The sequence below is a fragment of the Diadema antillarum genome, unplaced genomic scaffold (genome assembly GCF_040938485.1).
Source record: "Diadema antillarum isolate AM-2024a unplaced genomic scaffold, OU_Dant_1.0 seq00000466_RagTag, whole genome shotgun sequence".
Taxonomy (NCBI): domain Eukaryota; kingdom Metazoa; phylum Echinodermata; class Echinoidea; order Diadematoida; family Diadematidae; genus Diadema; species Diadema antillarum.
Window position 1 is genome coordinate 1,048,626 of NW_027271436.1, and position 24,673 is coordinate 1,073,298.

General features: G+C 36.0%; 2 protein-coding genes across 2 annotated transcripts in view; both read left to right on the top strand.

Annotated features, from left to right (window-relative positions):
• Positions 1 to 1,242: 1,242 nt before the first annotated feature.
• Positions 1,243 to 11,908, top strand: LOC139733265 (uncharacterized). Its single transcript, XM_071644105.1, has 6 exons — positions 1,243 to 1,248; positions 3,668 to 4,730; positions 9,429 to 9,620; positions 10,185 to 10,211; positions 11,028 to 11,309; positions 11,676 to 11,908. The coding sequence occupies exons 1-6, from the start codon at positions 1,243 to 1,245 to the stop codon at positions 11,906 to 11,908; spliced, it is 1,803 nt and encodes a 600-aa protein (XP_071500206.1).
• Positions 11,909 to 16,430: 4,522 nt separating this feature from the next.
• LOC139733268 (scavenger receptor cysteine-rich domain-containing protein DMBT1-like) overlaps positions 16,431 to 24,673 on the top strand; it is an 83,472-nt gene continuing 75,229 nt past the window's right edge. The window contains exons 1-2 of the mRNA XM_071644106.1: positions 16,431 to 16,491; positions 17,279 to 17,428. Coding sequence (XP_071500207.1) covers positions 16,431 to 16,491; positions 17,279 to 17,428 — 211 coding nt within the window. The remainder of the gene's footprint in view (positions 16,492 to 17,278; positions 17,429 to 24,673) is intronic.

Consider the following 24,673-nt stretch of genomic DNA (forward strand, 5'->3'; position numbering starts at 1 on the left):
CTATAGAAAGTTTAAAACAAAATTTGGATCAATCACTCAAGAAATTCAAGATTGCAGGCCATCAGAGCTGACATAGTGTATTGCGCCAAAGTAAATGTATCATTTTGATTTTGATACAATTTTGTCTGTTTTGCTGTCTATTTATATGGTTTTTATATATTCTGAACATTTTAATGGTATTTCAAACCATCTTAGGTTTTTATGGAGACATTTTTCAGAATGCACCATGAATATTTCTCTAAAAAGTAAAAAAAAAAATTAAATTAAAAATGTTTATGAAAACTATGCAGAAATTAACATCTTTCCCATAATATAATCAATATTTGAAGAAAATTAGGGGTCAGTATTGTATTTGGTTCAGGAGTTATAATTTCTCAAACTTGAAATCCAATTTACATAATATATATTTGCACGCATCTGTTCCCAAAGACGTCACAGAGGGTCAAATCAAAGATCGTGCCTACTTTTCGAGTTCCACTCTCTCTATAAACAAGACCATTTATAATATTAAGTATACTAAGCAATGTTCCGTAAGTACACCTCAGTAGATTTGTTGCAAAAACCTCCAAAGTACAGATGCGGTCCAATAGGGCCGCCATTTTTATTGAATTTAACATTTCAAACGTAAAATTTGATAGAGATATTGGATTGCAACAAATTTGATGTCATAATCTTATGAAGGAGAGCAAAACTTCAGTAAAAGTTGATACCACTTTGGCTGTGTATTGTGATAAATTGGGGGGGAGTTGTTTGCTTCTCTTTTTTTTGGGGGGGGGGGGAATACATATTTTTATATTGTTTTGAAAAAAGGAAGAAATGTAAAAATGCATGATTTAATATTAAAGAAGAACTGAAGAATTGTTTTGAAACCTGCGATTGAGATTGAGATTTACTGAGATTGAGACATTATTCATATTTCTGGAATTATAGGCAACATCATACACTGTTGATAAGTTAACATCTAAAACTTGAAAAAATTATATTTATGCATTATAAATTTTGCATACAATGTGTTTACATGGTCACATGCAATATTGTTATGATCCAGTGACTTGCAAGTACCTGCAAACTAACTTTTCATGCCAAGTGGTATATAGGTGTCGCTATTACTGTAGCATTTCATCATAATAGATTGTTCTGAGACAGATGAGATTGAACAGAAAGTATTTTCCAAAAAGAGATAGGAGCTGGAATTTGTGTGTAATATTTAGCGATAAAAATAGTATCCACACAAAATTCAAGATGGCGGTAATTAATCAAGGTTGTCATTCAAGGCCTTTTTTACCATTAGTGCACGCCGTAAAACAAAACCCAGCTTTACTCATTTCCTCAAACTAGGTCTAACCTGTGAGTTAGGGATAGAACAACTAATGTACGAACTTAAATCAGTATAATTAATGCTAAATATTGTTAGATGTACTAAATAGATCTGATAAGAATGTTTTTTTATATACTAAATTGTTAACAGTTATCATGGTTATGGTTTCTTGAAAAGAAATGGTGTTATCTCCGTATGTTTTAGGCTTTATTATAATTTTTTTTACATGGTAGAATGTTTTGTGATACAACAAACCTGCACATATAAATCGAATGTGATATCTCTCCCAATGGTAAACAATACCTTTAGTGTGTTGCGTGAAAATTAAATCTCAGCTTATACACTGTAACTTATAATTTGATATATCTTTTTAATCTTCTTATATTGCTATCTATTACATGTTTCTATACATCCGAACGATATTGTACTAGTGTAAACCATATTGAGGGTCTTTTTTTTTGGGGGGGGGGGGGGTGGAGCTCATTCCAGTGTTTGGGTAAGGCCTAATCTTTGATAAAAAAAGAAATGCTTCTGTATCAAAGATATGCTTTTTTACTTGTATGTTACTCTGCTGTTGTAGAAACGTGAATGATGATGGTATATGTGTAATAATGTCTGATCCGCAGATGTCCTTGAAAGCCCTTCTGATCCGAACCCCCCCCCCCCCCCCCAAAAAAAAGGGAAGAAATCCGACATGGCGGTAATTTCTCAACTTTGCTCTTAAATGTGTTGTGCGAAATTACTTTTCAGTATATTGTTCGAATAAAATTGTCCAAATTGATTATTCGTTCTGTATATTCACATTTACAAATAAGCATGCTGAAACTGTATTCACTATTATCAGATTTTCTTACATTGTTTTTATGCTGATTTCATGTGGGTTATAGTGTCACAATTGATCTGAACTTATGCCATTGGTAGATGCTTTCCCATATTAGATATAAGGATCTCTCGAGAGTGAAAATGTTCATTTTCATTCATTTTAGAGTGACCTCGGGGATCACTCGAAGAGTGACGAGTGATCCCTATAAGGCAGGGCTCGACACTATGGTCCGGTGGCCCAGGGCCACCAAAAACGCACGTCGGGCCACCAAAATGTCAGAAATGAAGAATTTGGTGGCCTGATCGGGCCACCGAAAAAGGTCGAATATTTGCCTTTGGGCCACCAAAAATAAAAGTTAGTGTGGGGCCCTGCCTAAGGTCACTCTAAAATGAGTGAAAATGAACATTTTCACTCAAAATCACTCCAATTTCACTCTAAACTCACCGTTTTCTGTTATTCACTCCTCACATCAAAAGTAAAAACTTCCACTCGATTTGTTGTTGTTTTTTTCTTTTTCGGAGAGTAGAATATCACTGGCTTTAAAAAAAAGTCCATAAACACCTAAGACAGTTTAAGATAGCGCAACAGACAAAATTGTATCAGACTCGAAATACTACATTTAATTGGCGCAATACACTATGTCAACTTTGATTGCTGTCGTCTTGATTTTTTTTTTTTTTTTTTGGAGCGGTTGATCTAAATTCTGTCTTAAACTATCTACAACAAGATTGGTGCCAAGTTTCAAGCTACTACCTCTATTTGATTTTTTTTTTTTTTTTTTGGCTTCATCTCATCTGCTTCAGAGCAATCTACTTTGAAATAATAGCGATCAGTATCACCTGAGCTACCACTTGGTATGAAAAGTTAGTTTGCAGGCACAAACCCTTGTTTGTCAAAGAAAAAGTCTGCATTTGCCAAGACTACTACACGCACCACTGGCACTGCTACAAGCGCCAGTGCCAGTGGTGCGTGTGGTAGTCTTGGTGCGCGCAGACTTTTTTATGACCAACAAGATCTTGGTCACAACTAAAGTAGCCATTTTTACGTAGTGAGTTTTCAAGTTTGAGACATTATAACTCCTGAACCAAAAATGGTAGTGACCCCTAATTTTCTCCAAATATTAATCATATGTCAAACAAAAGTTTTGAAACGTTTCAAGATAATCCTTCAGTCTTTCTTTGATTTATGCTGAATCAAACATTTTCATGATTTTCCTTTTTTCAGAAAAATATCAAAAAATGAGTGTTTTTTCCTTAAAATCTGAATCCATTTATCACAATAACCCACAAAAATGGTATCAACTTGCAGAAAATTTTATTCTCTTTCATATGACATCACATTTGTTGAAATCTAATGTTTCTATCGAATTCTATCATTTAAATAACAAATTCAGTAAATATGGCGGCCATCTTGGACGCCATCTTGGATTTGGAGGCTTTCGCAACAAATTTTTTTGAGGTAGACCAGTGGAATGTTGTTTGTTACAATAAAAACTTGAAAATAAGCATGGTCTACTTAGTTTGTAGAGAGAGTGCAACTCGACCTCTGTTTTTAGCTTTTGGCCCCCCGGTTATATTTTCTACGCTAAGGTACGGCAAGCCACCGGAGACCTCTACGCTAAGCGTACCATGATATCAATAAGGTACGGTTTGATGCGCCACTTTCAGAGCGTGAAATCAATTGATAATACGAACAATACTATCTTCAAACCTGCTAACGACATGTTCCAAGCGGTGATGCAGAAGCTCAAAAGTGAGGGAAAAGGAGTTATCAAACACAAGGAGCCAATCACAAAGGATGACATGATCAAAATCAAGAACTCTTCAGCTTTGGATGTTTCTACACCAAGAAGACTTCAAAATAAAGTTTTCATGAATGTCACGCCACATTTCTGTAATCGCGGCCGCGAAAACCTGCGATACATGAAGAAAGACGGCTTTCCTATTGCAACAGACTCAACCAACCGATCTGACGTCTACGTGAAGAAAGACAAATTAAAAAAGAATCATCGTGGTGGGTTTGGCGGTGACGGTGAGGAAAGGCAAACAGGTAGGATGTATGAGAGTGCTTCAGATGATTGCCCAGTGAAGTCATTCTATTCTTACATTCCACGACTTAATCCTTCATGTGCATTCTTGTGGCAACGACCAAAGGCTAAATTCAGTCCTGATAGCCAAACTCCGTGGTATGACAATATGCCTGTTGGCAAGAACACCCTGGGACAAATGATGGTGAAAATTTCAACTGAAGCAAACTGTTCTACAAAATACACGAATCACTATTTGCGTGCAACGACTATCACAACTCTCGACGCAGCAGGCTTTGAAGCACTTCATATCATGGCAGTTTCGGGTCACAAGGCAGAATCTAGTCTGAAACATTACTCCAGAATTCAAGAAGCACAAAAACGACAGATGAGTTTCACAATTTTAGGACAATGTCAGTACAATACTGCCTGTGCCAGTACATCATCATCAGAACCTGGTTCTGGTCCTTCAACAAGCACAGTGCTACCCCTACTAGCCCAGGGTAGGCCTAAATCTACGGGCATGAGTAGCGCCAGAAATCGATCAGCATCAACAAACAGTGGTACTCTGCCATTTTTACCTCCGCCATTTTTACCTCTGCCTCTGCCATTTTTACACCGAACCAAAATGGCAGAGGTAAAAATGGTAGAGGTAAAAATGGCAGAGGTAAAAATGGCAGGGGTAAAAATGGCAGGGGTAAAAATGGCAGCGGTAAGAATGGCAGAGGTAAAAATGTCGGAGGTAAATTTGTCAGAGGTTAAAATGACAGGGGTAAAATTGTCAGAGGTAATAATGTAAGAGGTAAAAATGTCAGAGTCAAATAACTATTATGTCAGTGGTAAAAATATCAGAGGTAAAGTCGTCAGTGGTCGTAATGTTGGTGGTCAAAATGCCAGAGATAAAATGTCATTGATAAAAATTTAGTTGTAGAAATGCAAGAGGACGAGGTAAAAGTGACAGAGATTTTTTTTTCTTCATGTTTCTGACACTTTTCTCGCAATACGCGCTTTTCGTGCCTTCTCCTGAAATAAAGCACGGGGGAGACCGGGAAGAAATATGGGACACTCATGTAACTTGAAAAATGCTCGGCCAGTCAACAATCCAATTATATCAGTGAAAAAATGAGCCTCAGTACACCTGAAAATGGACATATTAACCTCTATACAGCTTTACAGGTATCTTGTCAGTAATATCAAACGTACAGTAGATCTGGTAGGTCCTATACTATCTTAATAGGTATTTTAATACTAGTGTGCAAACTTCTGAAAACAAAATTGCTTGATAACAGACATGCAGGTATGAAATATTCGCAGGGATCTTTTACTGTTTCTGTTACCACTGGAGAAACATGATAGGGCAGTGTTACATTTCTCATATGTTTATGTAAATCCTACTCCGGCCATGATGGTAATCAAATTTCTCTCCAGGTTGTGTCATTTCTCCCCGCTTGATGTCCCATTTCCCCAAAATTAGGGGTTAAACAAATCATTAATTACATGAAAATGTTTTTATATATATAGGGGTATCACTATGTACTCTACTGTGAATTTCAGAACCTATACTACATAATTATGATTATGACCTAGTTTGACAAGATATTTTAAAAGTTACAAGGAATCTTTCATGATGATGCAAAAATTTCCAATTTCTTCCCGGTCTCCCCTACGCTTTCCTGCATTTTTTTTTTCTCACGAATAACATCTGCGTTTTAATGGCAAGGACCAAACCTCCCACCCAGCCCCCATCGTCTCTAAACTATTGCAAATGGAGCACGTACACAAATTGTCCAGAATGAAAACTGTATTCCTTCACGACCAGTAGGGCCTACGTACATGTACAAAATATTTCCCTCGTTTTCCTCACTTACAGGTAGAATGCATATCGCCTCACCTGGCCTCTCTCTGGTTTATTCGGAACGTTTTCATCGAGTTATGAGATAAGAGTGCATGAACCGTGACGTAAATGATGTACGTTATTATAAACATTTAAACGAAAAAAAAAAGTATGCATGTGCATAGTGATCACAATCGATCTTTATCAAGGCAGCACAAAAAGAAGAATTTATTCACATTCATAGAAAGTGTGCGTGTTGTCATGATAAATATGGGGTTGGTTCATGCAGAAAAGAAAGTAGGCGTATACTTATATTTGTCATGCATCCGGTGGTTGAATTTTTTAACTCTTGGCTTTAAATTATTTTCACAGTGTTATTACTACATTAAATTTAGCCTGACTCCAAAGTCTTCAAAATAAAAAAATCATGCACAACACCAGATCGTAATACCCATGTTAATTCAAACTTTCACACCCTCTCGAAGGAGGGAGAGGTAATTTCCCCATCCAATGAAGACTTTAGACTAACATAGTGACAGCAAACTGCCTGCAAACAGGTTTTCTTACATGGTTATAGTATGTATTGTATGTTATTGTATATTGTCTTTTTGTGAGAAATTTGTCATTTGTATATATTTAAGGAGCCTTATTTTAATCAATAATGAAAAAAATAGCTTTAATTCATTTTCCATGATTACTTCTCATGCAGCAGAAGTGTTGTTATCGATGTCATATATCAATGCAGGACAGAGCTCTGAATTTTCTACACGAGCAGACCCCGGAAATGACAATTCAAACTGAACTGGTAATAAATAAAGAATTCTTCACCAAATTGATTCTGATGTTATTTCAATGAAGAATGGATGATCCACCCAACAAGCTGAAATACTATCGCATTTCATCCCAACAAAGTCCTAAAAACCTGTTGTTCAAATTTTGGGGGCCACCCTGTATAGTGTAAGCTCACCGTAATATTTTCGTTTATCTATTTGCATCTAATCATCAAAGTGCCACAGTTTTCGTAGCATTGTGGTCATCCCAAGCAAGTGTAAATGGCCCTTTAGTGTATAGCACAAACTCTGCCAAATTTAGTGACTTCCCATAAAAACGAGTAGCATTAGTTCTCACCTTTAAAGTGACTTGGTGCAATCTGTATTGTCACTGTAAACAGATTTTTGAATGCATACATTATAAATCAAAACCTGGTAGTCAATCGAGAGCCGCAAATGTTCTTACTCTCCTGTGCTACATACTACTTAACTACCCCCCCCCCCCCCGAAAAAAAAAAATGTTTATGAATCTAATGAAATGTTTTTAACAATCAGAATGGTAAAATCTTCGTTTGGCACCTTGGTATATCCATATTTTAACAAATTAAAAAAAAGATTCGTATTACTTTTTAATGATGTTTTCTTACTGTTGTTGTATAACGAGGGAACAATGTCATTTGCGGAGGCTGAATCTACCAATCTTTAGCAACGCACCATGTTGATAAATTTACTACGTTAATCATAATGGAATCTGACTTTGGAGCAACAGCTAAGTTTGAAAGGCATCAAACATTTACATCTGTTTTTCGCCTGCAGATTCGTTCAACAATAATTGAAAGAAATCCCATGGCAAACTATCGGTTCTTACTCTCACTAGAACAGTCTATTGCTAAAGTTCGTCTCCAGTTTTAATAGGCATAAGTTCGTGAAATGACCACTAAGTGTTCATTAAACTTCGAGATATTTGTTTTTGAGCCATGTGATACTTGAACAATTTAATAAAATATTTTGCAAGAGCTTACTTATGCCTGCCGATACAATAGCTGTTTTTTTTGTTGTTGTTGTTGTTGTTTTTTTGCGTTTGGTATGTTTACTTCTACATTGTGTCGTGATCAGGCCTTGTGAATTAAATAGGCTCCTACGAAACCGGAATGTGAGAAAATAACATAGAACAGGTGAAAAATGAGCGGTTTGCTTCGACTATGTCTCCTTCTCTTCTTTACACTCAACAGTTAAAAAATGGAAAATGATGACAATATACTAGCCTGGACGTGAGCGAAATTCGTTTGTGTAAGAGTGTGTATGTAAGAGTATGTATATCTGCGTATATAAGTATGTGTTTATACCAAAAGTGGTTTCGTGCGTGCGTGTGTGTGTGTGTGTGTGTGTGATAACTTCATTTGGCGAACAAACGTAGGACTATACTGTTTAAGGGGTTTGCAGCATTGTTGGAACCTCCCTTATAGTGATATATAATAGTAATAGTAATGATAATAATAATAATAATAATAATAATAATTATTATTATCATTATTATGATAATAATAATAATTTCCCATAGGCCTACTAGGCTCTTAGCTGGTTTGATATTCCTCTGAAATGACAGATTACGCCACTGCACTTGAATCAAACTCAGAATAATGAGAGTGATCTATTAAAAAAAAACATAATTCAATAAATATTCTTCAAATCTGCAGTTTGGATTTGATAATTCGATAGATACAGTTTGCTCTGGCTGGTTTATTATTCAAAACCTCTTCATACGTTTACCTCTGACGAAATCGCTCTCATTACTTCTGATTACCTCTGACATAATTACCTCTGCCAGTTTTACCTCTGTCATTTTTATCTCTGCCATTTTTACCTCTGCCATTTTTTCCTCTGCCATTTTTTCCTTCTGCCATTTTTACCTCTGCCATTTTTACCTCTGCCATTTTCACCTCTGCCATTTTTACCTCTCCCATTTTTACCTCTGCCATTTTTTCCTGGCACCGCACAGGCACAGCAGATTCGTGAGTTTGCTGCGTCAACTTCTCCAGTGAACATATCCCAAATAAACTCCAACAAGATTGATTTCCACCAGCACCTCCACTTTCATGAACGTAAGGTGAAAATTTTCTACATGTAGATTACAATAACTGGTCACTGTAGTTCCAGCGGTCTGCGCACAAAGCACTGTACCTCTTCATAACTATAAGTTCACGTTCTTCAGACTTTGGAAATTCTCCATGCTAAACATTGACCTAAGTTTCTGTGACAAGTTGAAGGTAAGTTTTCTCAGATTACTTTTGTGTTGACTATTAATATCAACCCATAACAGATGATGGTATTTCCCATATAATATAACAGATGATGACTTTTGTTGTCGGGAACATACAAAACGATCCTCAGAGTGTGAAATGCTATTTCGGGAGGCTAAAAGTCCCTCGACTTCGTCTCGGGACTTATAACCTCCCTCAATAGCATTTCAAACCCTTCGGGTGGAACATTCGGTATGTTCCCTCCCCCGCCAGTCATCATAAGCATCTATAATCATAATGTTTCTCCTTTTGTACAAATATGTGGACAAGTTTTGTCGGGAAACTCAAATATTTATACGTAAAAATATTCTTATCTAATTCACAGAATGTTTCGTACCTTTTCACGCTTTTCCTAAGAAAATGTAACCGGCATTAAAAAGCGATATGCAGAAAGCCGACGCAAACTAGGTTTGGCGTACGGCTTTACGGAATACGTCTACTACGACTTGAGGAGTGAGCTCACGTTTACATCTTCCTCGGTAAACAAAGGAGATGTTCTACAATGCCACGTGCTTGGTCTCGTGCGATCAGCCACGCTACAATTGCCAGGTGAGTTAATTGTGCATAACATGTTATACGTCATCATCTTTATTTTTTCTGGTCGACAAAGCATTGTTATGGGATTTGATAAACGCAAACTTTGGAAGTAGGTAGGCCTAACCACGTGATGTTGTCTTTTAAACTGATCACACTGGAACCGTATATATTTTCTGCTGAAATTAAGAATTTTGTAAGAAGCTTTGAATTTCCTTTCGCCTTTTCATGATGAGAACATTTCGCTTTGAAAGAAGGGTACTAATAAGATCTCTTAATTTTCTGTAACTATTCATTTTCGGTTTGAAATTATGACACTGTGTTGCTAGTTTTCAAATTCAGATATTACAGATACAAACAATAGACCAAAATAGCGGGACTCGTAATAAATGTATCAAGTTTCAAAACAGAAAAAGAAAAACACTTTGCAAACTACTGCTTAAGTATTTTTTACCCGAATGCATGTAGAGTATATAGTACCCTTCAACATTTCCGTATTTTCACCCTGTACTCATGCTGGCTAGAATCTAACTAATTCTATTTTTGCCTTTATTCATTCCATCTGCGAACATGAAATAGGATCAGGAGGTGGTTCATGTGACGGAGGTAACTGTGATATTTCTTTTGTAAAACAGTTTTCTGGCATAACGTTACTCAGCCTGTCACTTTTCTTTATGAAGACTTCCAGGAATTTTGTAGTGGAAGGTTATGAATTATGAAAAAAAAAGAACATTATTAAATCCCTGATACTATACTGAAGTCACAGAATCCCCTTACAACTCGATTCTTTAAAGAAGTAAATATAAATTGTATTTCACTCAATCACATTTTATTTTAGATCATCAGTCAATGAAATTATCAAATTGCAAATATTATTCATGTTTCTACTCTTGTTTTTGCTTCTATCATAGTCAACTTTCTCTTTAATGTCCCACAATATATGACCAATAACCCGTAATTCTTAGACAAACGTCGTTCCAGCAACGTAATTCTACGTATTTTTGAAGGGGAGTGTCGTTCTTTATTATTTTCGTATACTATAGATACAGCAGTATTTGTTTTCATAATCAATTTTTTTTTTTGATAAATTGCTCAACATCGAATATTATTCGGATTTCCTTTTATCAAGGTGTAGGTGAGGACATTTTGTTTTGTCCTCATTTTTTTTTTTGTAATACCCTCATACCATGACCAATCTGATTACAAGTCTATGGCCTACCCTCAAGTTCATACAATTTGAGGCCTAATTCTATTGAGTAAAACCACACGAAACCCCAAAAGGATTTATGTTGTAAAGGTTAAAAAAATAATATCATCATGTTTTGTCCTCTTTTTTTTTTGCCAAATTTCGCTTGATTTATAAAATGATTGTCTAATCATGCTAAATCATCTTGTACAACGATGCCCCTTTTCGTTTCGTAGATGGCGCTCAGCCCAATGCCGGCATCTTGTCTATTGAGACTGCGGAGATCAGAGGCGAGGATAGTATTGTGAGTCTTTTCATCGTGTGCCATGTAAACGTCACCACCCAGCCGTCTCCTCCAATCCACACGTACACCATCTCTTCTGACAACGTCAAAATTTCGTCATCAAGCTCCGCCTCCACACTCTTTGCGCCACGCCCAAATAAGTGTATCACTGTCACGTGTTCAGGAACGAACGGATATGGCGTAACATCGGCGTGGCTCGAACATTGTCCGAAGGGTGAATTTCATAGAGAAACAGATTCGCCGTCAGTAACAATATGAAAAAAAAAGTGATGAAAAACGAATTAAGAAGTAAATAAATGTTACAATTATGAGAACAAATTGATAAATACATTCTTTTTTGCATCATTTTGAAAATAGATGCATTTTTCTTCAAATTTCTCCTCTTCATGCTAACTTTTGTTTTCTAAAAGATTGGCCCACGCAATCTAACATGTCCCTCCCTAACACACAATATCTTCTGATATTCAGTCCTTTAACCGAGATAATAAAACAATGCTAGCGCGATGAATGGTAAAAATCCTATGCATTATTACATATCAGTCGACGTAAACCTTTTGTACTGTCGTTTAACTCACGTTAGATCGACCTTCACCAGGCATCATATCAATCCATTACCAAACCCTGGAGAGGGAGGACGAGACAATTCTCAACATCACGTGTCACGTGAATCCAGCCGACCAGCCTTTCCCGCCAATCCAAACATTTACGATCGCAGCTGACGATCACGTGATATCGTCTGAAGCCGCACCATCAGCCACTTTTGAACTCTCGTCTGCGACATGTATCACTATTAACCGGGGGGCCAAAAGCTAAAAACAGAGGTCGAGTTGCACTCTCTCTACAAACTAAGTAGACCATGCTTATTTTCAAGTTTTTATTGTAACAAACAACATTCCACTGGTCTACCTCAAAAAATTTGTTGCGAAAGCCTCCAAATCCAAGATGGCGTCCAAGATGGCCGCCATATTTACTGAATTTGTTATTTAAATGATAGAATTCGATAGAAACATTAGATTTCAACAAATGTGATGTCATATGAAAGAGAATAAAATTACCTACAAGTTGATACCATTTTTGTGGGTTATTGTGATAACTGGATTGAGATTTTAAGGAAAAAAACACTCATTTTTTGATATTTTTCTGAAAAAAGGAAAATTATGAAAATGCTTGATTCAGCATAAATCAAAGAAAGACTGAAGGATTATCTTGAAACGTTTCAAGAATTTTGTTTGACATATAATTAATATTTGGAGAAAATTAGGGGACAGTACCATTTTCTGTTCAGGAGTTAAAATGTCTCAAACTTGAAAACTCACTACGTAAAAATGGCCACTTTAGTTGTGACAAGACCTTGTTGGTCGTGAAAAAGCCTGCGCGCGCCAAGACTACTACACGCACCACTGACACTGGCGCGTGTAGCAGTGCCAGTGAAGCGTGTAGTAGTCTTGGCAAATGCAGACTTTTTCTTTGACAAACAAGGGTTTGTGCCTGCAAACTAACTTTTCATACCAAGTGGTAGCTCAGGTGATACTGATCGCTATTATTTCAAAGTAGATTGTTCTGAAGCAGATGAGATGAAGCCAAAAAAAAAAAAAAAAATCAAATAGAGGTAATAGCTTGAAACTTGGCACCAATCTTGTTGATAGTTTAAGACAGAATTGAGATCAACCGCTAAAAAAAAAAAAAAAAAAAATCAAGATGACAGCCATCAAAGTTGACATGGTGTATTGCGCCAAATTAAATGCATTATTTCGATTTTGATACAATTTTGTCTGTTGCGCTATCTTAAACCGTCTTAGGTTTTTATGGACATATTTTTAAAACCAGTGATATTCTACTCTCCGAAAAAGAAAAAAACAAATCGAGTGGAAGTTTTTACTTTTGATGTGAGGAGTGAATAACAGAAAACGGTGAATTTAGAGTGAAATTGGAGTGACTTTTGAGTGAAAATATTCATTTTCACTCATTTTAGAGTGACCTTAGGCAGGGCCCCACACTAACTTTTATTTTTGGTGGCCCAAAGGCAAACATCCAACCTTTTTCGTTGGCCCGATCAGGCCACCAAATTCTTCATTTCTGACATTTTGGTGGCCCGACGTGCGTCTTTGGTGGCCCTGGGCCACCGGACCACCGTTAGTGTCGAGCCCTGCCTTAGGGATCACTCGTCACTCTTCGAGTGATCCACGAGGTCACTCTAAAATGAATGAAAATGAACATTTTCACTCTCGAGAGATCCTTATATCTCATATGGGAAAGCATCTAGACATACCAATGGCATAAGTTCAGATCAATTGTGACTCTATAACCCACATGAAATCAGCCTAAAAACAATGTAAGAAAATCTGATAACAGTAAATACAGTTTCAGCAGCTTATTTGTAAATGTGAATATACAGCACGAATAATAAATTTGGACAATTTTATTCGAACAATACTGAAAAGTAATTTCGCACAACACATTTAAGAGCAAAGTTGAGAAATTGCCGCCATGTCGGATTTTTTTTTTTCGGGGGGGGGGGGGTTCGGATCAGAAGGGCTTTCAAGGACATCTGCGGATCAGACATTATTACACATATACCATCATCATTCACGTTTCTACAACAGCAGAGTAACATACAAGTAAAAAAGCATATCTTTGATACAGAAGCATTTCTTTTTTATCAAAGATTGGGCCTTACCCTAACACTGGAATGAGCTCCACCCCCCCCCCCCCCCCAAAAAAAAAAAAGACCCTCAATATGGTTTACACTAGTACAATATCGTTCGGATGTATAGAAACATGTAATAGACAGCAATATAAGAAGATTAAAAAATATATCAAATTATAAGTTACAGTGTATAAATTGAGATTTAACTTTCACGCAGCACACTAAAGGTATTGTTTACCATTGGGAGAAATATCACATTCGATTTATGTGCAGGTTAGTTGTATCACAAAACATTCTACCATGTAAAAAAATATATAATAAAGCCTAAACCATACGGAGATAACACCATTTCTTTTCAAGAAACCATAACCATGTATATTAAAAAAAACATTCTTATCAGATCTATTTAGTATATCTAACAATATTTAGCATTAATTATACTGATTTAAGTTTGTACATTAGTTGTTCTATCCCTAAGTCACAGTTTAGAACTAGTTTGAGGCATTATAAGTAAACCTAGGTTTTTGTTTTACGTGCACTACTGGTAAATAATGCCTTGAACGACAACCTCGATTAATTACCGTCATCTTGAATTTTGTTTGGATACTATTTTTATCGCTAAATATTACACATTGGCAAAATTTGTGCCAAATTCCAAGCTCCTATCTCTTTTTGGAAAATACTTTCTGTTCAATCTTATCTGCCTCAGAACAATCTACTATGATGAAATGCTACAGTATAGCGACACCTATGTACCACTTGGCATGAAAAGTTAGTTTGCAGGTACTTGCAAGTCACTAAATCATAACAATATTGCATGTGACCATGTAAACACATTGTATGCAAAATTTATAATGCATAAATATAATTTTTTTCAAGTTTTAGATGTTAAGTTGTCAACAGTGTATGATATTGCCTATAATTCCAGAAATATGAATTATGTCTCAATCTCAATCGCAGGTTTCAAAACAATTCTTCAGTTCTTCTTTGATAAATATCAAATCATGCATTTTTACATTTCTTCCTTTTTTCAAAACAATATAAAAATATGCATTCCCTCCCCCCCCCCCAAAAAAAAAGAGAAGCAAACAACCCCCCCCCCAATTTATCAAAATACATAGCTAAAGTGGTATCAACTTTTATGAAGTTTTGCTCTCCTTCATATGACATCAAATTTGTTGCAATCCAATGTCTCTATCAAATTTTATGTTTGAAATGTTAAATTCAATAAAATGGCGGCCCTATTGGACCGCATCTGTACTTTGGAGGTTTTTGCAACAAATCTACTGAGGTGTACTTGCGGAACATTGCTTAGTATACTTAATATCATGTATGGTCTTGTTTATAGAGAGAGTGGAACTCGAAAAGTAAGCACGATCTTGGATTTGACCCTCTGTGACGTCTTTGGGAACAGATGCGTGAAAATATGTATTATGTAAAATTGGATTTCAAGTTTGAGACATTATAACTCCTGAACCAAATACAATACTGACCCCTAATTTTCTCCAAATATTGATTATATTATGGGAAAGATGTTAATTTCTGCATGGTTTTCATAAACATTTTTAATTTTATTTGTTTTTTTACTTTTTAGAGAAATATTCATGGTGCCTTCTGAAAAATGTCTCCATAAAAGCCTAAGATTGTTTGAAATACCATTAAAATGTTCAGAATATATAAACACCATATAAATAGACAGCAAAACAGACAAAATTGTATCAAAATCAAAATTATACATTTACTTTGGCGCAATACACTATGTCAGCTCTGATGGCCTGCAATCTTGAATTTTTTGAGTGATTGATCCAAATTTTGTTTTAAACTTTCTATAGCAAGGTTAGTGTTTCAAGCTTCTACCTCTATTTGAAAGATATTTTTGCTTCATCTCATCTGCTTCTGAACAATCTACTTTGAAATAATAGCAATCAGCGTCACCTGAGCTACCACTTGGTATGAAAAGTTAGTTTGCAGGCACAAACCCTTGTTTGTCAAAGAAAAAGTCTGCATTTGCCAAGACTACTACACGCTTCACTGGCACTGCTACACGCGCCAGTGTCAGTGGTGCGTGTAGTAGTCTTAGCGCGCGCAGGCTTTTTTCACGACCAACAAGGTCTTGTCACAACTAAAGTGGCCATTTTTACGTAGTGAGTTTTCAAGTTTGAGACATTATAACACCTGAACAGAAAATGGTACTGTCCCCTAATTTTCTCAGAATATTAGTTATATGTCAAACAAAATTCTTGAAACGTTTCAAGATAATCCTTCAGTCTTTCTTTGATTTATGCTGAATCAAGCATTTTCATGATTTTCCTTTTTTCAGAAAAATATCAAAAAATGAATGTTTTTTCCTTAAAATCTCAATCCAGTTATCACAATAACCCACAAAAATGGTATCAACTTGTAGAAAATTTTATTCTCTTTCATATGACATCACATTTGTTGAAATCTAATGTTTCTATCGAATTCTATCATTTAAATAACAAATTCAGTAAATATGGCGGCCATCTTGGACGCCATCTTGGATTTGGAGGCTTTCGCAACAAATTTTTTGAGGTAGACCAGTGGAATGTTGTTTGTTTCAATAAAAACTTGAAAATAAGCATGGTCTACTTAGTTTGTAGAGAGAGTGCAACTCACTCGTTAAGTAAGCGACTTTCTGGGGTTTGGCCCTCCGGTTATATTACATGTATGGCTTTAAACGATTTTGGGAAAACTTTCATAAGTGATACGTACTGCCCGCCAGACTCAGGTACGTATCCTTGATGTTGTTGTTGTTGTTGCTGTTGTTTTACCGGATTTTTCACATTTACTGAGATAGGACAAATGAAACTTGGCCATTAGTCACACTAAGATGCATATAATTATTGTTATTGTTTTTTATCATTACAGTTATCATAATTTATTATCATTATTGTAATGATATAGTTCGTGCCTTTAAGACCGTGCACCCTCACAAAGGATCCCATTCTAAGCCTTCAAGAAAATCTTGAAAAACGAACAAACAAAAAACAACAACAACAAAACACCAGGGCGTCCTCCATCCCGCTTGAGAGGTCAGATCGAAAGTGATCTGGGCATTCCTCTGGAAGATGGTGAACACCAAACTAAAGAAGGATCACTCGTAGGAGAGCAAGGGACAAACTGTTCTATTCCTTTTCACTGGAATCTAGTCAACCTCCGGGGCAAGTGTGGTATTGTAATGGATGACACATCTTGCCAAAGCATGTGTGCCAACAACCAGGCAGAATTCCATTTCAAGATTAGAAAATGTTGCATTTAGAAAGTACAGCAACAATAGTCTCAAGTTTGTAACGCGTTTTTCGGTTAGCATGTCTGTCCATTCTAATTACCACCGCATAAATGGTCATCATCTGTGTTTTTGTTTGTTTTGTGTCGTTGTCGTTCTTTTAATATCCGGGTATACATTGGACATAAGGGTGAAATATCTTGCCAAGACATGTAAGAAACGACCAGAACCATCCCTCCTTTTTATACCGCGACGTTATTCATCTCACCGATTTCTGCTTTCCAAACAGTCGGCCCCACGGCCGGTCCTCGTCTGGGCGCACTGCAGCGGTCGTCGACCACGTACTCGCTCCTCACCGTCATTTTCGTTCTCTCAGTCGCCACCTGTGCCATCGTCCTCATGAGAAGAAGGAAGATAGCGTGCTGTGTGGAGATGAAAGGTATTCACTAAGACCATATCGTTATCTGAATTATTGCAAAGTGTAGGACCTATTCAGTCGATGTTAATCACAATCCATTTGATCATATGTGACCGTGCACCTCAAAACGAACATAAAGTCGCAAACACTGATTTTGCGTGAGGACTGAAGTGAAATAGGTCAACCTAGCCGAACTTGACTTTTTCATATTTTCTGAAAGAGCGGGTCGTCTTTTACATTATGCTAAAATTTGGTATCATAAAACGGGCTGAAAAGTGTGTTTTTTAGCAGTTTATTTCGAACATTTTTGGTAGAATAGTGTGATTAGGTGTGTCTTTAGAATCCCTTTTTCATTTCTGAAAAACCTTGTCAACACTCTTCACTTTCAACTCTAATAACTTTTGAAAGGATAGTGCTACTGCTTTGAAAGTTGGCATAAATTATGGACAGAATGTGCTAATGAGGCATGCCTGATTTCAGTTTAATCTGATAATCCCTTCATTGTTGTTACTCTGGCGGTTTACTTCCTGTTTTTTGTCCCATTCATCGCACAGCTAGCACGATTTGGTAAAGATTAAGCGCTTGAATAGACACTGTACTTCACAGCCTCTTTTCTCAGTTCACACTTTTCCTGAGTTTGTGCTTTCTTTCCAATATTTAGATAGGTTAGGAGAGTCCATTTGATTTGAGTTATACATCATTTTAAAGCTTAAAGTCTGCTCTTTCAGAATATGATCTTAAATAAAAATTCATGTCTGGCGACTTTTTGTTTGTTTTGAGGTGCAGGGTCACATATATACCTGAGCTATAAGTGTGTGGGCGAGGAATTATGTGTGTTGCTTTCTTGACAGTGCATCTACCGAGATAATAATGTTCATGCTGCACAATTCTCCCGCTTGGTTGTCACTGCAATCAGGTTTCAGGCCACCATGGATAAAAAGGAGATGGACGTTGTGTAATAAATTTGTCATGAAAATGTCCTAGTCGAGAATAATACAACATTCCTAATACTACGTTTACACCACGTTCCCGGCAGTCACGGCAGTGCTGTAGGCCTATACGCGAAACGTAGTGCTCCCTGGGTAGATATAATATTTTCTTTCCCCCCCCCCCCCTCCAAATTCAATTTTTGCCGTGGCTTTCCTCTTTTTTTAAACAGTTTAGATATCTGACACGGCATCCACAGCAATAACGGCCTGTCACGTTTGCCCATCCCGTTCGCCACGTTGTCTCATCGCTAATATTCCGCTTTGTCCACGGTGGCCTGAAAAGTGACTGCCGTGAACATGGCGCAAACGTTGCATTAGAATGGCATTTTACCATTTGAGAAACTTTTTGTCACAACTAAAGATATCAATTTCCATTTTTTTTTTAAAGTTATCATCAAAATGCGAGTTAAACAAATGTGATGTTCCTTGCAAGGTACAGACATATCTGTCTATAGCGGCCATCCAAGGGATACAGAAAAAAATGACCGTTTGTAGACAGGTTGTCGCTCCAGATAGGTGGCCGTTAAGGCAGGTTTGACTGTATATACAGTGACCTTACATTCTCAGAAGGACATTGGTAAAAAGTGAAATGAAAGAAAAAAAAGAACATATTGTATGCGTAATATTTCTTTGCTGAACCCAGTCTTCAGCCGAAAAGGCACAATCATATATTCCGAATCACACTCGATGTCCTATCCTTTCTCTAACCATCTCAAAATTATCACCTTGGTTTAGTAGGAAAATTGTGTTTCTGCAACAATCTTCTTTTTTTCATCTTTTTGTTGGTGTTCCTTCTTTGTATTGTAATTCCACTACAGGTGGGCCGTAACTGAGTACATCATCAATGTATAAAAAGACGTAGTTGGGTGCACCAACTTGGATACACTAGAAATGCGGAGCAGAGTCCTATCAGCTACACTTGTCACTTATCCGTGAAAGATTCATAGAAGATGTGTCCCGGAAACCTCTTGACAAAACGTTCTCTTTGCTGCATGATTTTGATACTTTCTAGATTGCATGCTTAGGATAAAGCACGTTGCAATTGATTCCAAATCGAATATAGCAATGAATTAAATAAATTAGAAATCAGCATGTAAGAATGATAATCTTGTACTCTTTACCATTGCTAATCCATTTAAGAAATTTTGCAATATCATTGTGTTCTTAATGTGATCATGTTCACATATCCACATCATCGACTGCGAAAGTATACAACTGCAATATACTGACATATCTTTTAAGGCATTTATATAACCGCAAATGACAAAGTGTAATAAGAAAATGATATCTGTGCATGCTTTAATGAAGTTAAGATCTTATACGACTGAACTTATTTCATCATTGTGTGGAGATACAGTGTTGTATGGACAGGTGTGGAATCGAGAGAGTATACTAGTCCACCAACAATGTGAGGAAGTGTCCAATCCAACTAATAACTTTAAGAGTGATTTCCATTCTATATTGATGCAGATTAACCCTTGTATGTTTTCTTTTAATTGTTTGATTATCTTCTATTGCACTTTGAACATGCCCTTTAAAACATTTTGCTTGTTGAAATATTCATTATAATCATACACCTACTATACTAACATTATTGACTAATAAAGACTGTATCACGTGTATTAGCTGTATAAAGATTAATTATTTTGAAGCGTGGTAATTTTTGTGAATAACGTAATTTGATAGTTACCAAGGTCTATTTTTTTTTTCAGATCCGAAAGTGTAGTAATATTATTGTGCAGTTGGTAGACATGAATGTTTTGGAAGTCAGGTTTGCTGTTCAGGTTGAAATAGTAATAAAAAAAGACCAAACTGGCTTGACTGCAAAATTTCAGGTTGAATGTCATGATTATTCTTCTGAGTCGTCATCTATACATTCTACAAGGAGACAAAAGATAGCAAAATAGGCGTCGGAGACTGAAGTATTCGATCATCCTGAGTGTCATGTGGATTAGCAATTTTGGTTTAGAATCTGAAGTAGAGCAATCCCACAGACACTTTCTGCGTGTGAGTGTGAGTGTGTGTGCGTGTGGGTGTTTGTGAGTGTGTGTGTATTTTTCGATCTTATATAACCATATATCACATTTAATTCCCATTTATGTTGTGGATTCATTGACAGGAGATGTTATACTTCGATTGTGCATTCATTTTACAGTTGAATAAGAATCAAGTTGCTCACCTTGTTTTCTTTACACCCTGCGTATTCGTAGAATACAATGTATATAATATAGCAGAATGATTCAAGTGTACTCCACGACCTTGACAGGAGATTATATCGATTTAAATATTCAAGTGGAATGTGTGGCAACGATTGGATCAGATTGAAAAAAGTGTGTGAATGTGTGTGTGCGTGTGTTTATGTGTTCCTGTTAGATATAGGGTATCCAACAAAATACTAATGTCAATCACCTGTACTCCATTTTCATTTGTCATCTGGGTTACTATGATAATGATAATGTCACATTTGAGTTACATATTCTTGTTGGTTTATTACATTGGATTTTCTTATAATTGTGTATATAATTAGTCTTGCATACATAACATGGAAAATACTGCAACACCTGAAACGGCAAAACACTTCTCACAGTCATAAATCTAAAATCAGGATGAATCGTAATAACGTTCACTGGTTTTTTGAGGGGGAAATCGCATCCCACAACGTGTATTTCTTGTCATAGTTAACATTTTCACGAAGAATGTGGAAAAAATAATGACAATATAGGTTAGACTGTTATTTTCTGTTTGTCTGCGAATCCACACTGAATGCTTATGAGGAAATATTATTCATTACATATAACCCTTTTGACTCTTTTCGTAGAACGCTTTTGTTTGGGTAATATCAGCAATCACCAACATCCAATAACGTTCTTGGCAAAACAGTGTCCTGTTTCAGGCGATGCAACTTATGTTTTACTTGTACTCATTACTTATTATGTTTTCTCATTTCCTAATCCTTATTCTTATATGTGTGGATTTAGTCCCATTTTCTAATAATTATGTAAAAGTTGGATTGAAATGAATGGAAGAAATAAAAAGCCTGCAATAATCTTCCGCACGAGTAAGCCACTTTGTGATTCAATTGACCTTATCGTTGCCCATCATGCCCAAGTAAAGATATTTCATTCATTTGTCATACACTTTAAAAGCACTCACACGTCCAAACACATGTAAAACACACGTACACACGCCCGCGTTGATAAACCTTTAGATTTTCATGAAGGAATCAATTTTCCATATACTGAAGATCAATTCCATAAATGAATTGATTTATGCCAAAGCAAAAGAGCAGAATAATTACGGAAGGTGGCTTTGGTTTGGTCACAGCCGGATAATAAAGCAATGTTTCTTTCCAATATCTGTGGTCAACACGGAATACTTTATTAGATGGTTTTTTACATTAAAAAAACAAAGGTATCAATTTCTTGATCTTTCGTGGATATCTATTTTTTTCAACCATTTTTTTTTTGTCTGCTGAAGAGTGAACATCTGCACAAAAAAAGTAATATCATTATATGTACTGGGAAACATTGTAGAATTGAAGAAGGAGAATTGCAGAAAACAATGATAGGAACTTTATTAATTTCGTTTTTGTTTCGCCTTTTAAGATTGCCACATGCCTTATCTTTAGTTTTTCTATCAAAAGTGAGGAACACTGAAAGATTCTAACATTCCGAATTCTCAGATAGTCTTCATTAAATGTTTGGTGATTTGAAAGCGTTTTGTCTCCGACCTGACTGCCGAACCTTCGCGAGATTATGCGACTACAGAATGTGATATTTAAGAACGCCATCTACGGCCTCTCTCTCTCTCTCTCTCTCTCTCCTTTGATAGTATTTGTGACCATGTTGTGACGTAGGCATCTACTCTTCCCATTCATAGCATGCATATTATACTTGTCGTGTTGAGCTTAATGTTTGTCCAAGGCCAGGCCCGTATACATGACTCTGTGTGTGAGTTTGAAAGGATTGTGTGTCTTAAGCAAAAAACAAAAACAAAACAAAACAAAACAAACAAACAAACAAAACAAAAGCAAAAACAAAAACAAAAACAAAAACAAAAACAAAACAAAAACAAAAATAACAAAAAAGGCGTAATAACAGGTTATCTACAAGAGATTTTCATCTCTCTCTCTCTCTCTCTCTCTCTCTCTATATATATATATATATATATATATATATATATATGTATATGTTTGCATATATATACATAATATATGTGTGTGTATTTCTACCTTTTATAGGGTGGTAATGCATTTCATTCCAACAGTGCTATTTATTCAGACCAAGTTTTCCACGAATACATTCGTCTTCCTCACGGTCGACAATGACAATTATGAAAGTAAACAGGATAACTCTGTTCTCTGTATAATAATACATAAATGGTTGCCATAGGAATGTTTATGGCAACCCGCGTGTGGTATCTGAGTATCCTCATATAATATTCATACATACACGCACATATATCACATAAATATATGACATTCTATTTTTCTTGACTATAATATTCGTCTCCAGAAGCAACGACTTTATCTAACAAAGAATCTAGAAACTATTTTCCAATACCCCAACACCCCGTACACACGACTCATTGCAGACCTGTCTCTTGTGCTTTCATATTTTGGTATGATTGATAAATATAATAAGGGTAGTTTTACAAGAGGATTGCCAACAGTATCAGCTCGAGTGATCGAAACTGTTCGCAAGACAAACAGGAACTCGACTCACGATGCCACAGCCAAAGTTGTTTTGATTTGACATTTGACTTTAATTTCCGGATATGTGATATATGACAACAGCGTCTTCGGGGAAGATGATACTGCATATACGTATTGGTCGGTACATTAATGAACACAATTTAAATCCTCGTTCAATAATTGATTTAAGTCAAGATTATACTCAATACATTTCTGCCAATCCTGTTATAAAAAGGTACGGACCTATACATAGGCAAGACCATGTAAACATTATACACAACACAGTGCATTCTAAGAGTGTAAAGTTCCATTTCGCATAATTCGTAAGTCGATCTAACATTAACATTTTGAGAACAAAAAAGAAGAAGAATATTCTAAGGTTAATCAACGTTAGCACAATGGCAACAACTACCTAAAAGTCTTAAAATGAATCGATGTCCCCTATTCAAATCAACGTTAATGATACACTTTTACTATTTTTAATGCATACATGTGATTCTTTCCAATTTGGTGAGATCTTAAAATTTGAAGGCTATGAAAACATATGTCTTTCATATGATGACAATATAATCCATCATTAACAGATATATCATGATAATATATTATTAAAAGATCAACTATTGCTGAATCATACATAAAGGCACACACAAAACCATATATATACATATACCCACATGCATTAATATCAAATGAGAAGAATTACCTCAAATTTGTTTTTAACGATACATCATATATCAGAAGAATAACAATACACTTTGAATAGTGATGACTGGGGTAAATCTATGTCTTGTGTCACTGAAAGCTGATGCGATATTCTTGCAACGTTTGTCATCCTTGAATTTAATAAATACGTGGAAGAGGGAAAGAATGCCATTTTGATATATCTTTCAAAACAAAATAAAACAGAGTCAGGGGTTAAAGGTGTAAGATCATTCGTAGATGATGGAACATTGAAGAGGTTAATAACGATATCTGAAGAGCCTGGTCCAGTGTGGACAGGTATGAACACATTGTCATCTTTAACTTTTAAATACTCGGCATCACTCAAAACTATAACTCAGCGAGGAATTCTGCAGAACGAGAAAACAAAAAATAAAATGTTCGCTGTTAAAATTCTATTTTTGTTTTCCAAAACTCAAACTCAAACAGAGATTACTGCAAGTTTACCTTTCTTCTTACATGTATAAGCAATTGTACTTACTTAATAATAATTCATTATCACCTTCAAGTATACTAACATAATAATGGAGGTACATAATGTCTTTTCTTTTACACGGCAATGTGTTTGAGCTCAGAGACAATAAAAACGTGAATGTGTTGAAAAACAATTAGAATATAAACAAATAAACATGTTTCAAAATTTTCAGTGATATTCTATAATGAGTAGTCGTATAACGATACCTCATTTTGCAGGTCATTGAAAACAAGTGTATTTAATGACACCAAATAAGATTACCAGATCCGGATTTGTACAGTCTTCTACGATCAAATAGACCAGGATACCGTTTCATGAAAGTTGTCAGCGCTGACAAGTTGTTAGTCTCTGACAATCACCATGGTAACAGTCAGTGACCAGAGCATCTC

Excerpts from the sequence above, each read along its gene's own strand:
- LOC139733265 (XM_071644105.1), top strand. Across the intron at positions 4,731-9,428 it reads ATCAGCATCAACAAACAGTG|AAAATGTAACCGGCATTAAA; the intron begins GTACTCTGCCAT and ends GCTTTTCCTAAG. Across the intron at positions 11,310-11,675 it reads GCTCGAACATTGTCCGAAGG|ATCGACCTTCACCAGGCATC; the intron begins GTGAATTTCATA and ends AACTCACGTTAG.